At 33.2% G+C, this 17,706-nt stretch overlaps 1 protein-coding gene across 1 annotated transcript; it reads right to left on the bottom strand.

Annotated features, from left to right (window-relative positions):
* Positions 1-10,967: 10,967 nt before the first annotated feature.
* On the bottom strand, positions 10,968-16,258 carry LOC132294990 (uncharacterized). The gene is made up of 8 exons (XM_059793052.1): positions 15,841-16,258; positions 15,604-15,660; positions 15,404-15,479; positions 13,062-13,141; positions 12,864-12,913; positions 12,689-12,773; positions 12,438-12,536; positions 10,968-11,431 (listed from the first exon to the last, which is right to left on the bottom strand). The coding sequence occupies exons 1-8, from the start codon at positions 16,078-16,080 to the stop codon at positions 11,177-11,179; spliced, it is 942 nt and encodes a 313-aa protein (XP_059649035.1). The 5' UTR covers positions 16,081-16,258; the 3' UTR covers positions 10,968-11,176.
* Positions 16,259-17,706: the final 1,448 nt, after the last annotated feature.

Genomic DNA, 17,706 nt, shown 5'->3' with positions numbered 1-17,706 from the left:
TCATTGTTCGATCGATCGAACCTTAAACTTGGATCGATCGAACTTTGCTGTTTATCACCTTTGGCTTCATTTGCTTCTTTCTTTCTCCACTTTGCTCTTTTCTTTGTTTAATCCCAGAATTGCTTCAATTAATCTCTTATTTGGCTAAGTTAGCTTATTTTCGGGATAAGTGCCTGAAAATGGAAATAATACGAAATCAATCTAAAACGGTAAAGTAAGATAGATAAAGATACTAGAATGCCTAAGCTTAAGGGGTTTAAATACGCGCTTTTCAGCGCTCATCAGCTGTCTTTCGAAGAATTCTATTCTGTCCAATGGGAACCGGTTCCACATTTGGCTACCGGTACCACTGTTGTTTCAACTTTAGGTAACTTTGTCCTGATCAATTTCAAACTTCCTAGTTGGTTTAGAATTATACCAAAAAGTCCTATGCACGAAATTTCCTTTATTTTCAGATGGATTACCCTGATACACATCTACGTTTATTAATGGCTTTTGCTCTATCAATTCATTATTCTTAAAAGCCTTAGGAAGATTTTATTTGCAGAAAATCCAAGAGATTTCTCTGTCAGTCTTTCTATAACATACACATAAACACAAGAGTAAGTTTAGAGTGTTATTCAAATCCTGATCGTGATCGAGTTGCATCTACAACGATTAAAGAAAAATAGATCTACTTCTACATCGAATTCAGATATTGAAAAGTAGAAATAAAAGCGATCACACTTTGAAAGGGCCAAAGCATTCGTGGAGTGTTGTTTGATCTACCTGCTACTTTTCTATAAAGATCAAGCATAAGTCTGAGGTCAAGTTGCTGTTGGACGGGACGTCGCAAAGCCAGAGGATTGTCAGCAATAATTGGTGTTTGGTAGAATGATAGGGTATGAGCTAGAGTCAAAGTTCAGTGTACTTTGTTTCAAACATAGTGGATCGGTTTACTTTGGACTGCACAGTCCATGAGGTTTTTCTCGTGCAAACAGTTAACGTATTTTATCAAATGGGGTTTCCTCGTTAAAAATCCTGATTTCATCTCTAACTCTTTACTTTGTTTTATTTTATCTTGCATGTGATTAATTATTTAATTGCTAAAATAAGTAAAGTTAGACAAACACAGATCTGTTTCTAAAAATACAAAACTTTCTAAATATTCCGCTGCATACAACTCACAACACGTGCCGAGGCCCCCCGCAATTCCGCCAATGGGACGTACGACATTCCAGCCTGCCATGAAGAGATTGACAAGCAAATGTATTTGCACACAAATATGGGCTCAAAAGATGAAAAAAAAAAAAAAAAATGGTAGAATAAGGAGAACATGCAAAAGGGAGAAATAGAAAAATAAAAATAAAACCCTAGGGGAAGTACAGTGAAGAAGAAGACAAGTCTTACCTTGGGTCTTCTAAAAAAAATAAAAATAAGAATAATAGACTTCCTTTGATCGGATTTACTTGTTTCAACCCAAATCTTCAAGTGTTGGAAACTCCTCTGTTGAAAAAGGGATTATTTTCTTTTTCTTTGATCTTCAATGGAGGATTGAAGGTTGGTTTTAGAACATGAGTGGGTTGGTTTTAGGGTTTGGAAGGACTAGAATGGAGTTGGGTGGGCTTAAAGGGTGTTTAAAAGAAATCTAAAATGTCTTCCCAAAATTAGGTGGAGGGGGTTGCATTTATAGAGGCATATGACCAATTACGGTTTAGAAAAATTAGGAATTATCTAAAAATAATAAATAAAATAAGATTTCTAGAATTTTCCTAATACTTATCACAAGCAGACAGTCCGGAAGCCCTTTTTTTTTATCTTACGGTGAAGTAACCCACTCTGAGGGAAATTCTGAGAGATTTTGCTTAAAATGTCCTAAATTTCATTATATGACCACCAATTTGGTGACCTAATGATGGCAACATGAAGATTTGAGAGTTCGGGAATTTGTAACCATGATCGGACGACTCTAATGACCTAAATTTGATTCACCGATGAAAGAAATCGAAAGAGGAACTTAAGGGGGTTTTTGGATAAAGCGAAATGAATTTCACCTTTAAATGATCAATTTGAGTGCTTGATTATGGGAATGTGGAGATTTGAAAAATCAAAAAAAGGCCAATGTGGACCCAAATCCCTATTTTTGCAATTTCACAAAATTGTCTCAAACAAGTGTGCAACATTGAAATCAAATTGTGCAATTACATGAATTATTAACGGATTATAACCCTCCAATGTTGGCCGAAATCAAAATTAGGGTACTAAAAACTCTAATTTAAAGCCAATTTAGATTCAATTTCGTGATCCAACAGCGAGAACGAATTGAAATGTTAGATAACACTGAAATTCCACCTTTAGGGTAAATGTGAAGTCTTTGAGACCCCATGGTTGTACGGATTGAAGGACCATTTAAAGCCCGAGTGATGAAAATAGGCAAAATAGGGGGTAGGGCAAAATGTGGTGTCTACAACCACACCAAGAGCCGAAAAATCTGGCTCGCTCTGTGTAGGAGAGAAAAACAGCCAATCAACTTGGCTAGACTACCGTGGCCACTCAAAAGAGTCAAAGAATCAGGCTTGCCTAGAACCGAAGAATCTGGCTCGACTAGCATAAGCGACGAAAAGAGCCCAACACAGGATAATGCTATTCAAACCTAATAGTATAGTTGAGAACCCTAATCGAGGAATTATTACCTAGATTAGATAAGATTAAAGTTTTGGCCTTATCTAATTCATCAAAGGATCAAAATCTAGTTCTAGTGATTAGGACTCTCCGTAATAGGTCTAAGAATTGAATGCATTTCTAAAAATAGAAATTGTGAATATAATGGCAAACATTATGTAACCTTTGTAAAAACAAGTATCTTTAAAAAATAAAAATTGTAATATCTCCAAGTCTATGATCTAAAAGTAGGGTGTAATATTATTTTCCTACTATTTGATTTTAGAGTTGGACAAAATTATAAGAAGATTATATATGCATTAAATTTAAGCTCAAATAACCCGATTTACCGTTTATGATTAAAATTCTCACTCTTTCTTATCTCACTATCTTTATAAAATTTCCTTTTTGACTTGCATACGTAGAGAATCTTCTTCTTTTTTTTTCCTGGCAAACAAGCAAACATTACATAGAAACACAATACAAATCAGTCTTAGCCAACTCAATTACAGATAAAGGCACATGCTCTAACACCATATCAGGATGGCTAAGATTTCTTGAAATATTTGCAACCGCATGAGCAACAAAATTACCTTCCCGACAAATATGCGAGATGTTCGCCTCTTTAAACCAACTCAGCGCTTCTTTGATATCAAAAATCAAAGTTGAGAGCTCTTTCAGATGAGTCACAACACCCAAAACTGCATCAACCACCAATTTTGCATCACATTCCACCCAGGTACACTGGAACCCAGATAATTGGCCCACCATAAAGCCTGACGCACACAATGAGCCTCAGCACAAGCTGCAGATACAGCAAAAAATGATTTCGTAACCACATCGCTTATAGACCCAGCTGAATCCCTGAACACAACTCCACCACCTGCGGCTTGTGACTTTTTACAAAATCAGACATCAACATTACACATCCAACCATCCTTCGGAGGCTTCCATAACTTCTGAGGTTGTAAAAACTAGAAAACACTTTTCATTATAAAAAGAAGGGAGCATTTTCTCTCAAAGAGAATAGGAAGATCCTATCTTGAGTTCCAGACACATTAAAGAATTAGGACTAGTCCAGCAATGAGTCAATTAATTTCAGTAATTTCTTGTACTCAAGAGAGTTCCCTCGTAACAAAAAAAAAAAAAAAAAATGAACTCTCTATTTATGAATCACTGAATTAAGAGATTTATTAAGAGCTTTGTGTTAAAACGGTTTTGTCTCATATTAGATTCGAATAAAAATTGTTTTGAATACATATGGACGGATATACAATACTGTTTAACCGTTTAAGTTTTTGAAACAATTGACAAGCATTTTGCCGATTACAAGTGCTATTAGAACGTGTCCAATCAAACGCTTACTCAAGTGATAAGGTGATTTGACCGTATCGAAGGCTTTGCGAATTTGGAAACCTAAGAATTCAAATTTTTGGATCAAAGGTAAAGTGCCCCGTGGCCACTACTCAGGTAGGAAAGGAAACTCCCTCACCCAGCACTTCAACACCATAGAAAGAGTCTAACATTTTTAATTCACCAAATGTATTGAAGAAAATATTAATTCAAAACATTTTTAATCCAACATATTTAATTATTTTATTTATCAATTACATTTTGGTTACACTTTGGAACACCAAACATGTTTTGTTCTCATATTTTTTAGAACAAGATACATTACCAAACATGTTTTATCATATTTTTATTCCATGATTCGGTAAAGTAAACTTGGAACACCAAACATGCTTTGTTCTCATTCCAAAACATCACACTGCAAAATACTTGTTCTATTTTAAACTAAAACAATACACTATATCACACTACACTTTCCAAACGGGTCTAAACCAACATAACCACAAAATCAAAGCACATGAGAAAGGCTGAATTCAAGGGACAAACTCAAAAAAGACACATATCATAAATTGAACCAAATCCAGAGGTCATATTGGTTGCAGCAATCAAGGGATACTGACAACTCATGTGGCAAATGCACCATGGACCCACAGAAACCTAAGAATTCAAATTTTTGGATCAAAGGTAAAGTGCCCCGTGGCCACTACTCAGGTAGGAAAGGAAACTCCCTCACCCAGCACTTCAACACCATAGAAAGAGTCTAACATTTTTAATTCACCAAATGTATTGAAGAAAATATTAATTCAAAACATTTTTAATCCAACATATTTAATTATTTTATTTATCAATTACATTTTGGTTACACTTTGGAACACCAAACATGTTTTGTTCTCATATTTTTTAGAACAAGATACATTACCAAACATGTTTTATCATATTTTTATTCCATGATTCGGTAAAGTAAACTTGGAACACCAAACATGCTTTGTTCTCATTCCAAAACATCACACTGCAAAATACTTGTTCTATTTTAAACTAAAACAATACACTATATCACACTACACTTTCCAAACGGGTCTAAACCAACATAACCACAAAATCAAAGCACATGAGAAAGGCTGAATTCAAGGGACAAACTCAAAAAAGACACATATCATAAATTGAACCAAATCCAGAGGTCATATTGGTTGCAGCAATCAAGGGATACTGACAACTCATGTGGCAAATGCACCATGGACCCACAGAAACGACTATATTGCCAAACATCACATGACACGTGATCAAGTTGCCAAAAAAGAGCAGTTAACAACCACCAAACAACACCTAAACAACCAAGAGGCCTCATAAGCATGACACTGATTTGATGCCAATCAGAACTGTTCTCTCTCACCTCCAACTTTTAGATGGTGTGTGAATGGTATTGAGGACTTGATACTTTTCTAGGGCATAGATGGATTAGTTATTTTGGTCAAGACTAGACCCTTAAACCACCCCCCCAAGAGTGAAGAGCCTCGTAAACATGACTCATTTAATGCCAATGTACCCGTTCACTAACTTTTGAATAGTGTGAATTGTCACTGAGCACTTCATGATCTTGAAGGGCCGAGAATCCCGAGATGCAATATTCCTTTTAGTCAAGGACTAGATCGCCTTCCCATCGCGAAGATATGGTTCATTTACGCTTGCTTTTAACTATTTTAAAACGTATACGAATAAAAAATATTTCTACGAATAATGTGAAAAGTCATAAATATTTTTAGTGTCTATTCAGTATATTAAATGTGAATTTGATTTCTTCGACAGCGCAAATTCGCAGCTTAAATTTCACTCACGTCACAGGACTAGTACGGGTTTTGTTAAAAAAAAAAAATTTAGTCACAAAAATCAAGACATAAACTAAATACTAAATAGTTAAAATTTCAGAACCTTTTATTATTTGAATTTTAAGAACAAAATTCACACTTCGCAAAGGTATTCTAATGCTTCGTTTAGTTGTTTGATAATTTTTTTAACAAAAAAAAAAATGGTGATGCAAGTGTCCTTAAACATGCCCACACTCTACATTTGTTTTAAATAATACCGATAATTATGTCATTTTTATTATTACAAAATTAAGTGAAGTGTAAAAGTATTTAAATTTTATGTTAATAAAAGAAAATTTTAACACATTACTGAGAATTTTATCCATTCAAACTTGAACCGTGGTTTTCACTGCATTACTTTAAATTGATTTTTTCTTTTTTTTTTGAAAAATGTATATTAATCTTACAATATTCAAATTGAAAGTGTGATTTAAAAGTATAATTTCAAAGACTTAAATGAAATATTTGCCAAAGTCACTATACTCTGGTGGCGTGGCGTCACTTTAAATTGATTACAGACTTATATTATTACCAAATAAATAGTGGTGCTCGTTGACTTCTAGTACTACACAAAATCAAAGTTCAGACTCCGCTTAAAAAAAATAAACGTACAGGCTGTTCGATTTGGACTTTTTATTTATGTGTTTATTGGTAATTAAGTGTAGGTAAAATTGACAACGCAAGGTCAAGTACAAAGTACACGTGAACGATTTGGACTTCTATCAATAAAAAATAAAAAATAAAAAATTAAACATACAGGCGGGCTGTTCGAATTGGACTTTTAATTTATGTATTTATTGGTAACTATTATGTATTTATGTGTTTGGTGTGGGTTTACATGTAATTAAAATAATTGATGATGTCATCAATGAGGACATCTTTTGGTTGGTGTATGGAAGAAGCTTACTGTTGACGTACTGAAGAAGCTACATTTTGGGCCTTTTAGCCTATAAAAGGCCTTCTCTCTGATGCTTTGTAGATAGCTTAATAAAAAGCTTTTCAATTTCTCTCTCTGCAAGCTCTCACTTTATACATATATATATATAAACACATATATTTATTACAGTAACTACTTTTACCTTAATTGAAAAGTCAATTAATTTGTAGAATATTATTAATTTAACATTTTTATTAATTTAACATTCTTTGTTGTGAACTCACTATGGGTTAATTGGGACTCACTATGGGTAAATTAATAATCCACGCACTATCAATACGATAAAAAAATAATAATAAATAATTAAAGTATAGAAAACTCCCCTCGTACTTGTAATATTTTTCAATAAATCCCTCTTGTATAATTCTTTTACCAAAAAACTTCATCAACTATCCAAGGGGGTGAAAGAGTTCATATTTGAACCAAAATACCTTTTTATTTAAATCCTAATTCTTTCGAATTTCAAATATTCATATCTCACAAACCATACATCTAAATATTACAAATAATATATGCACAGAAAACTTATAAAACAAAGATTCCATAAATATTAGATTTGTTCAATAAAACGTAATAACAAGAGAGAAATAAGTAATCTAAAAATCTACTACAACAATCTTATTTTATTTTATTTTAAAAAAAACACTCAGGTTATTTGCAAGAAAATTTTCAGAATTATTCATTTGCATATGAAGCATAACATAAAAAAAAATAAAAATGGCCCCAACAGAGACCAAATATTCATTTTGATATTTTTTTTTTAAATGGTGAGTCTATAAAAAAATGAAAATACTTTAACGCAAAAATATGATATCTCTCTGTTGGGGCTAAATATTTTATATGTTATGTTCCATATATAAATGAATAAGTCATAAAATTTTCTTGCAAATATCCCAAGTATTTTATTTTTAATAAATAAAATAAAATTGTTGGAACATATTTTTAGATTGCTTATTTCTCTCTAGTTATGGAGGTTTGTTGCACAAATCTTATATTTCTAGAATCCTTATTTCATAAGATTTTCATGCATATATTATTTACAATTTTTAAATGTACGGTTTGTGAGATATAATTTTTAAAAGTTAGGGAGAATTGTAATTTAAATAATAAGGGCATTTTGCTTCAATTTAAATAATTGAAGGGGGTTCTTTGTTAAAAATTTAGACAGGAGGATTTATTGAAAAAGGCTGCAAATCGAGTGGGATTTGTATTTTGCCCTAAAAAAAAAGTAAAAGTCAGCTCCCGTCGTCCCACAAAAATGTATACCTTTCTTTTTTAGGTGTCTCAAAATAAATACTCCTATCTCAATTGAAAAATCAATATAATTTTTAAAACATTACTAATTTAACCTTCCTTATTGAATTTATAAAAAATAAACCATCACATTATTGTGGACTCACTGTGGGTAAATTGGTAATCCACTTACTACCAATATAAGATTACAAAAAAAAAAAAAAAAAAAAAAAAAAAAAAAAAAAAAAAAAAGGAAGAAGAAGAAGAAGTCATCTCCCACCGTCCCATAAAAATGTATATTTTTCCATTTTTTTACTGTCCCAGTTCAAATTTTAATGTATTATTTTTTTAATATTCCTAATTTAGTCTCCTTTCATTAAAAATATAAAAGCAATTTAAGTATGTACATCTGCCATAGGAGGATATATTTGAAAATTCATTCCCTTATCACTATAATAAAAATATATATTAAAAACTACACTCTTAAAAAGTTAGGATCCCAAAAAGGGTTATTTTGTAGGGCACAAAGTATTACTATATATTACAGAATGTGCAAATACCTCTTTAGTGATTTTTTTTGTTAAAAACCTCCTACATTTTTTCCAATTGGGCAAATAAGAAGACTTAAAACGTCAATTTAGTCAAAATTGATGGTCAACGTATCTTACGGGGCAATTTGACATATTTTCAAATGTTCAGAGGTTTTTTTTTTGTTGTTACTGCATTTTTACCCTTCTTTTGTTGTTGCTGCATTTTTACCCTTCTTTTTCTTCCCTTGAGGAGACAGGAACTTTTTACCTTTCAAAGCGAAAAGAGAGGACATATCACTTAGACCACCACAAGCCCTGATGGCACTTTTATAATTCAATTTTCTTTCCTTTAAAAAAAAAAAAGGTATATCAAGTGGTGTTAATTGTACAACAGTATACTGTTAACATATAAGAAAATGTATCTTCACACTTTTTTTATTATTTACTTTCACAATAAACTCACACACCCACTTCGCTCCCTCAAAATTATTCTACTTTATTCATTTATTTCGATGTAAAATATTTATTTTAGAAAATATATTTTAGTATTTTGCAAGGTCTAGGTTGAGGTTGAGATCGAGTCCATCATACGAAGCGTATAAAATAACTTGTCGAAAATTAAGGACTAAGTTATTTTAGTCAAATTTTAATATTTTTTTTCTTCATAAATATTTTACCACAACCAAAAACCAAAAAATAAAAAAATATATATATTTTAAAAAGTATTTTACATCCAAACAAACGAAGCCTAAGGTGAAATATGAATACACTACGGCCATCGATAATGATTTTCGTACTTCGCTTTACTAAGGGCCCGTTTGGCAACCACGGTTGCTTTGTGCTTTTGTTTTTATCCGAAGCAGAAGTAATATTTCCACTTTAAAGTATTTTTAACACTATTTCGAAATTTATTTAGTAACGTAAATTTGTTACAAGATTTTTGGAAGCAAAAACGTGAAGCATGTTTGGGCAAAAGTGTTGCAAATTTGAAAAATTGAATGGTTAGTTAAAAATGATAATTTAGGGAAAAAAATAAATAAATAAAAATAAATTAATTAATTAACGGTACTTTGCTACAGTGCAGAAGCAAACAAAAACATAATTTTAATATTTTTAATTTTGGCCTCAATTTTGGAAGCGCTTCGATATTATTCAAATAACAACAAATGTTACCAAATATATTTTGTATTTTTATTTTGCTACAATACATTAGCAAAAACAAAAACCACAAAGCAAAAACATTAGCTGAAGTCAAATAAAATTACACAATTATTTGTATTTCCCTTTACCAAAAAAAGAAATTTGCTTTTTATGGTCCTACACGAAAGCACCCCACGGCCCAACACTTTGGTTCAAGTGTCGGCGGGTTGTTACTGACCATTTATTCCGAAACACAGAACTGAATTGGTCACTGATCAATGTTTCCAACAACCCATATTGAATAGAAACCTAAACTGTAACATGAATTTAAGTGACTGTAATAAATATGAAAGTGATTTGGTGATCGAGAATTCAATATGCTTGATGAAATGAATCAAAACTCTTCCTAATTTAGAGAGTATAATCTTGAAATAAATATGTGATATCGCAATTTATTTTTTTTGTTATTCGTTTAGTTGGAAAGAAAAATTAATTTTTTAACATGCATTTGATTAACATGAAAAGAAAAATGGTAAAAAAACTACCATTTCAGAGTTTTTTGTATTATTATTTTTTTTTTAAACCAAAACAGCACTTGCATTATAAAGCAGGAGAGGGTTAATCCTCTTTGAGTACACATCAAATAGCCAAATTGACAAAAATTTGGGCTAGTTATTAGAGGTCCTTGGAGACCGCTTAAGCTTAAAGAACCTATTCCAACTCAAAATACATTCATGCTATGTTTGATGGCATCAAATCGGCGTCTTCCTTAAATCTCAAAGTTACTATAATGGTATGAAATGAAATGAGTGGAATATTATAGTAACGTGAGTTACCCGTGTAAGGTTGAACTCCGAAAGCAAGCCTCTTTTATTTAAATTCAATAACACTGGCCGCTTCGCCCAGCAACGTGGCCGGAGAAGAAAAATAATTAGATTTTTCTAGTTGCATCAATTTTCCAAATACCCCTCCGAATAACATCCCTGCTTGGCTAGGGACCTCTTGATTTATATCTCTTGATTCCTTGTAACACACATGCAATGCAATTTGATATCACTAGTCAACTCCCAAATCTTACAATATTTCCCTCCATAAATTGATAATCTAGCATAATTTCAAAGTTAATAACCCTGATATATAAACATTATTAAATAATAGCCTAGCATTTCCATCACCAAGATGCTGCAAAATATTTATGAAAATTTGGCAAGAGAAGGCTGCTTCTGACTGAAATGACCTAGAACTCCAATCAGTGAGATACATGGTACATTGATATCAGCTAATCTCTTGTATTCTAAAAAGATGTTCAATGTGTAGTAGTCATACAACATCATCAATCCCATGAAATTTTTAGAGAGAGAAAAGAGAGAACACAAACTTTCTTATGTCAGAATCAACTTCTATGGTCCCTAAACATTTCTAGTGTGAAGAGGACAGAATTGGGCAACAGAACAAAACATATTATTGTTCCAGAGCATTAATGACTAATTGCAGGATAAATTTGGAACAAAATTTTGAATCTGCTTTTGGTACATCCTTCTGTAAATTTTTGCACCTTCAAATTCTGCATGAATTTCTCTCTCAGTCCTTATCCCCATTGGATTAGTCAATAGCCATCCCTCGTTATCACAGAGCATGGTAGGATTGATGTTGTTGAAATGCAGAAGCTCGGCTGACGCAGTATCAAAATGATTCCTCATGTCAAGTGCCACTTCAAGCACATCAGACTGTATAAACACCTGCTTCAAACAAAATTATATGCATTATTGCTATATACACGAAGCATGCGCAGTAGCATAATAAGTTGCACAAATATCATCACCAGGAACAAAAAACTTTTCTCTTGTTTTATTTTATTTTATTTTTTCACGTGTATTGTTGGTAGGGGAGTTAGGTTTGGGGAAGGGTGTTTGCACAGAGTTTTGACTTTCAAGCACACAGAAAGGTTATTGCGCTTAACCACTACGTAGTCCAAAAAAACCGAATATAAGTTCTCACTGAGTATCAGGTTCATAGTTACAGTTTGATGTCATGAAGGGACAACATTTTTTGACTGCTGCAGGTTGCTTTTCTTTTCAGTTCGAAAGGAAAAAGTATATGAACTTCGTCTCTAGAACTCAAATTCATTATAAATTTAAAGTTTTGCATTCAGGCGATGCTGGAACAGAAGCAATAAGTAGTCTTCAACCTATCCAACACACACAATCTTAATATTGAACCCAAATCATAGATGCAGGTGCAACAAGAACCCTTTCAAGATTATACTGCAGAAGCTTAGCATCATATATAATAATCAGTCATGCAATTTTGACATTTGTTGTCGTAAAACTTTCTTATATATATTCCCGTCCCAATGAACAGAAGGATTAATTGTATGAAATTGCATAAAGTACCTCAAATGCATTTAGCTTTTTCTTAAGAAATAGTCAAACAGTAAAGGTCCTGAAAAACAGATCAATATATGAAAAAGATGGATGCCGTAAATTCCAAAACAAATAAAGATCAAGTTTCAGCATGTTGATCTCTGGAGCAACTACCGGGAAGGAGTATACTTTTGATAAAATTCACGATTTCAGGTCAATTTTAATGTAATCCAGGAGAACCACACCAATTCATTATCTGGAGCAATCAAATATGCAGTTGGTAACGTCCAGAAAGATGCATTTATGACGGAAACTGCATAAACTAATTCATATGCATTTAGCTTTTCTTGAGAAACAGTCAAACAGTATCCTGCATATATACCTGTCCTCCAGGCGTTAAACTATCAACGATAGAATCCACTAAAGGCTTCTGCAGAACCCTTCTTTTATGATACTTTTTTTTGAAATGAGGATCAGGACACTGCATATAAATATGAGCCAATAATTATTTGCTTCTAAATAACAGTCATGCAGCCTAACCAATTGAGGAAAATAACTTGGAGAATATCCTCCCAAGAAAATATATGTAAAAGCATTTCTTGTCGACCCCTCAAGCATGCATGCTGCACTCACCAGGATGGAAGCCATCATCAATGGTCCAGGGTATGTGGATACAAGTTGTTTGAAAGAAACTGTGGCATTTGCAAATATGAAATGTCTGCATTCAAAATATGCTTTAATAAATAGGAAATAAATTAATATTAGTTTCTTTTTTCCTCACCTGAAATAGAATAAATTGAAACCTTACATATTTCTAAGAGACAGTTCGTTCACCCAGAATTCAGCCCGCTTCACCAACTGCACAAGGAAAAGAATATGTTAAAACGTGAGAACAATGTTTCCACATTCTTTAAAGTTCGGGTGAAGGACCAAACAATTATACATTAACTCAATCAGAAGAATGCTCAAGAGGATTTAAGGCAATCCAAGGATTTTGTTCCCATACTTTCTGGCGTATTTCCAGTCCCAAATAATTCTTTGTATCAGGATTTCTTTTTGCAAGCCACATGAGAAATCTGCCACTACCTGGAAATTCATTACTGTGAGGAAAACTATCAAAGCTCATTTGAGAAAGTGGGATTAATAAGTAAGAGCAAGGGTTGGAACCCTTCCTTCAACACACAAGATAAATATATATATATATAGGTATATATTATATGGTGATTCAAGGCCCTACTATTGTCATTGAGGAAACTAGTGGCATCCCTTGTAGTCAAAAGAATGTCCGTTTGTCCACTCATTAGGTGTAACACCATCATATATATTCTTTGCTTACTCTGTTATAAGATAATGCCAAAAGTTAGGTTCGTACAGCAGTTAACACCTGCATAATACCAAACTCTCCTTTTGCCTCCCAATATTCACTCCTGCCTTTTCGCTTATTGTACCCTTTTTTTTTTTTCCCCCTAGTCTACAAATGTTAGGAGCACACTTCTCATCTCCACTGAACCAACTCCCAATACAATAGTTAATTCAGAAGGATGAAATTGTAGAACCAAGATTTCAAATTAACTTAACAGAAGTGCCCAGTCAGAAGTTCAAGCTATATTGTAAAAGAGTCAAAAACAGAGACTTAGTAGTTTACTAATCCTTTGGTAGGCAGGTCGGTTGTGGAAGACAGCAAGTTAAGTTCAGCAGCTTAGAGGTGATTCGTAAGGGGTAGAAGTGGAGTGATTCACCCAGGCTAGCATAATCTTCAAATCAACTCAACAAACCCTCATTGTCAGGACTTGCTTCACACTGTGCAGATATTGTTTGTTTTGTACCTTCTTGGCGTTCACAGTTTCAAAACGCGTCTACACAGGTAGGAGGAGGCATCCCCCTTATAAGTGCCAGCAACTCCAACTCCCCCCCACCCACCCCAACCCAAGAACCAACACGCGATGGGGCCGAGACAATCATCCCGTCTTATGACCCAGCGTCCTCACTATCATGACCCTCATGGGTTTGTGCACACTCCCCCCATATTCTGGCTGTCAGGGCCCACCTCACAGTGTGCATATATTTTTTTCTTTGTACCCACTTGAAGCTCACCGTTTTGAAATCCATCTACACAGATAGCAGGCATCCCCCTTATAAGTGCCAACAACTTCTTCACCCCTCCCCAGGTGATGTAGAACATCACTTCAAAATCCTAGAAGGCTTGCATTTTCTTTTTTATTATTACTATTATAACTGTGAAACGCTTAACTCCTTTGGACACAAAGCACATAAAGACCACTAGGCTCTCATAAACAGATATAATTAATATATATATACAAAGAGATCACTATATACATCATTGAGAGATCATATATTTTTGGAGAGCATACATTTACTTCCATCATCTAGCATGTTACACTAGTGATGAGTTATTATTCAGAGTGCTAATCATCATCTTATGGAGCTTACATCGTTATCAACATCTAAGCATTTCAACACAACATGTACAACTAATGGCAGAAACTAAATCACTAGAGAAGTAGTTTTGTCGTTTTGTGAGGAGCAAAGTCTATTGACGAGCAAACAAACAGCATGGAGACTTTCAGGGAAAAGTTTGGTGTTATCTTTGTCAGGGAGGTAACTAAGGGTCTGGGGAACTGTAACCTGGGTTGTAAACTTCATTTCTCGTTGGGATTTTAGTTTACATGGACTAGATCTCATTATTTTTCTCCGTTATGGTTTTCATGTAAAAACAGTGTATTTGTGTGTTTCTTCTGCTTTCTATACTTAACTGATTTATACTGTTGCAAAATGTAATTGTAAAATTCAGATATTAGTTATTGTTAATTCATTCATGTAAAAACCGTGTATTTGTGTGTTTCTTCTGCTTTCTATACTTAACTGATTTATACTGTTGCAAAATGTAATTGTAAAATTTAGATATTAGTTATTGTTAATTCATTCACCAATCTAAATCAATATTGGACATAACATACTCTGATATGTGAGCCTAGGTTAATGGTCCTCCAATTTTTTTTATCAAGAAGCCAAGGTATAAGCTTTTTTTAAGAACTTCATCAGGGTTCCTACAGTTCGAGAAGCTCATGATATAAACTAAATGGGTATTGGATTTTCATATAATTAAGTTCCTTATCTAGGAATTGAAAGGTACAAATAGTGTCTTTGCAACAAGACCACAAGTATAAGTAGAAGGAAGAACCATTGGGTTGTCAATGCCAATTCGCAGGGCCTTTTCATCAGATAGAAACCACATACATTGCTATGCTCATAACAGTAGAAGAACAAACCCACAGAATAAACAGCAAACAGGTGGTGAACAGATAAGGAGAAGTGATATATTTGTACCGCTCCCTATATCCACCATAAGTGGCAGCGTTGGATCCTTAAACACTTCATTCCAGTCCGGTACTTTTGCTGGGATCTATTCAAAGTAAAGAAAAATAAACTTCTTGAGTGAGAAAATCCCTCATTCAAGCATCAAATTCCTTACAACATAAAAACGGAATATATATATATATATATAGAGAGAGAGAGAGAGAGAGTACCAAAAGGGAAGAACGAAGAGGGTTGACATGCTGCCGAATTCGAACATGCCCCAAATCCTACAACACCCAGACCAAACCCACATCATATATACATCAGTTATATACAAAAATTAAACTAAAACCATAATTGGGTCACTCTAGTGTTTGCTCATTTTCAAAAAAAATCCTTCATTTTCTACAGGGTGACTACAAATTCTGCTCTCAGTCGTACAAAAAACACACTGTAATTATGTTTACCTCATACACTTTGTCAGATAGATTGAGATCAGCGTACTCGAGAGCGACGAGGCTGGGGCTTCTGATTTGTTGTCCTTGATGGGCAACACAAACAGAGACTATGTTCCTGCAATAGCATTGACGGTAAGGTACGGGTGATGTGATCGATGAGGTAAGCTTTTGGGTGATGATGGGAGCTGAAAATATTGAATGTAGTAGAGCTTCTCTTGCCCTGGGCATTGAGTAGAAAATAGAAACCATTCTCGCCAATTTCCTTATATATGTGATGACATATATGTATTGATATAGATATAGATTGTAGAGGAGTTTGTATCTTCTTCTGCAGAGTCGTCCCGTAAATCGCTACCTGTTTCTCATCTGTCTTTGCTGGCTTCGTTTGGATTGATGGAATTCCAAGGAAAAGAAAGGGAGGATAGTTGGAAAAAAATTAGGCAAAAAGAGTAAAAAATAAATAAATAAATTATACCATTGTTGCATAATGACCCCTAAACTATTTTTTTAAAGCAAACTAACACTTCAACAATAGAAATGTTTCATATTGCCGCCTTGGACAAAACTTTTTGGCAGCCGGAGGTCACTTTCCGACCGGCAGAGGGACACAATTACTAATTTATCCTTATTTATTAATTTATTATAAAAAAAATAAAAAATATAATATGTTGACAGAAAGGATCTCATCGGATAATCTAGTGATTTTGATGATTACAAACTATTAAGGGTGTTTATGGACTAATGTTTACATTGAGTGTTATAAATGATTCATATTCCAAGAATGACCTAAATGAAGCAATAAAGATCATTCCAAGTATACTATTATTTAAGACCACATCAATGGAAAACAATGGATACAAAGAAGACATGAAGTTGCAAAGAGCTAAATGCAAGTCCATCCAAAAATAGCTTGAACTACCACAAGCAAGCAAGCAACTCAAAAAAATGAAGAAATAAAAAATACGTCAAAACCTAAACGATCGTGGAAAAAGCTTGAAGAAAGAGATAGATAGCTTGGTGAGTGTTTGGGATTCAATGTTAAAGTATTTATGAATCCATCTGAAGCTCATCTCTATAAGACCATATATATCATATCAACATTCATATGTTCCTATATCCATTAGCAATAGACCATGAACTTTATTCACATATATAATTGACATATGGAGTCTTTACTAAAGAATGAGTTAGTTCAAGCTTGCACAAGTTTTGAAAAAACTCAACACTTGAGCTAGAAATGCTAGGACTATGCATATCAATCATATGATTTATTTTAGTCTCTAGAAAGTAGAGTCTAAGGCATTGAACTTATTTTTTTTATTCATAAAGCCTTTGTTACCATGACTTCATAAAAGACTTTACGACTCGCGCATCTCTCGTGAAAAACTGTTTTTTATTTTTTTGGCTAAGTATGAAAAAAATGAATTTTTGAAATAAATATATTTTCAAAATAATTTTTCCCGGTATTTACTCATTACATATTAATTAGTCAAATCTGATTTTATGAGATTTTATTATCAATTTTACATTAGTTAAGAATGATTTTTCACCAAAATTGTCGGGAATCCTACTTTATACTAAAATTGAATTTTTACATTTTGATTTAGTTGGATTTTAATTTTCTTTTATTTTTATTGAATCCAAATGGGGGGTACTTCTTTATTTACATTGTAAGTTTAAAGTAAATGGACAAATAAAAATTGTAAAGACATATAGTTAAATGTTTAGAATGCAAATAAGGTGTGTAGAAGTAACTGACCAAATGACACCATGTTGTCGATCAGATGACAAATAGAGAAAATTCATTTTGTCATCTAATCGATCAAATCATGTCATGTAGTTGATAAGATGAACAAAACAGTGTACAAATATCTT

This window comes from Cornus florida, unplaced genomic scaffold, assembly GCF_030987335.1.
Source record: "Cornus florida cultivar Cherokee Brave unplaced genomic scaffold, ASM3098733v1 CherokeeBrave_3.0.0_Hap2_Chr02, whole genome shotgun sequence".
Lineage (NCBI taxonomy): Eukaryota > Viridiplantae > Streptophyta > Magnoliopsida > Cornales > Cornaceae > Cornus > Cornus florida.
The sequence above is the reverse complement of the archived record's forward strand: the minus strand, read 5'-3'. Positions and strand labels throughout refer to the sequence as shown.

What these genes read in the sequence shown, in the direction of transcription:
- LOC132294990 (XM_059793052.1), bottom strand. Translation starts at nt 16,080, where the DNA reads ATGGTTTCTATTTTCTACTCAATGCCCAGGGCAAGAGAAGCTCTACTA. An exon ending in TATGGTGGATATAGGGAGCG is followed by an intron (nt 13,142 to 15,403) that starts GTACAAATATAT and finishes ATGAATTTCCAG; the next exon opens with GTAGTGGCAGATTTCTCATG. An exon ending in GTTTAACGCCTGGAGGACAG is followed by an intron (nt 11,432 to 12,437) that starts GTATATATGCAG and finishes TGTTTGAAGCAG; the next exon opens with GTGTTTATACAGTCTGATGT.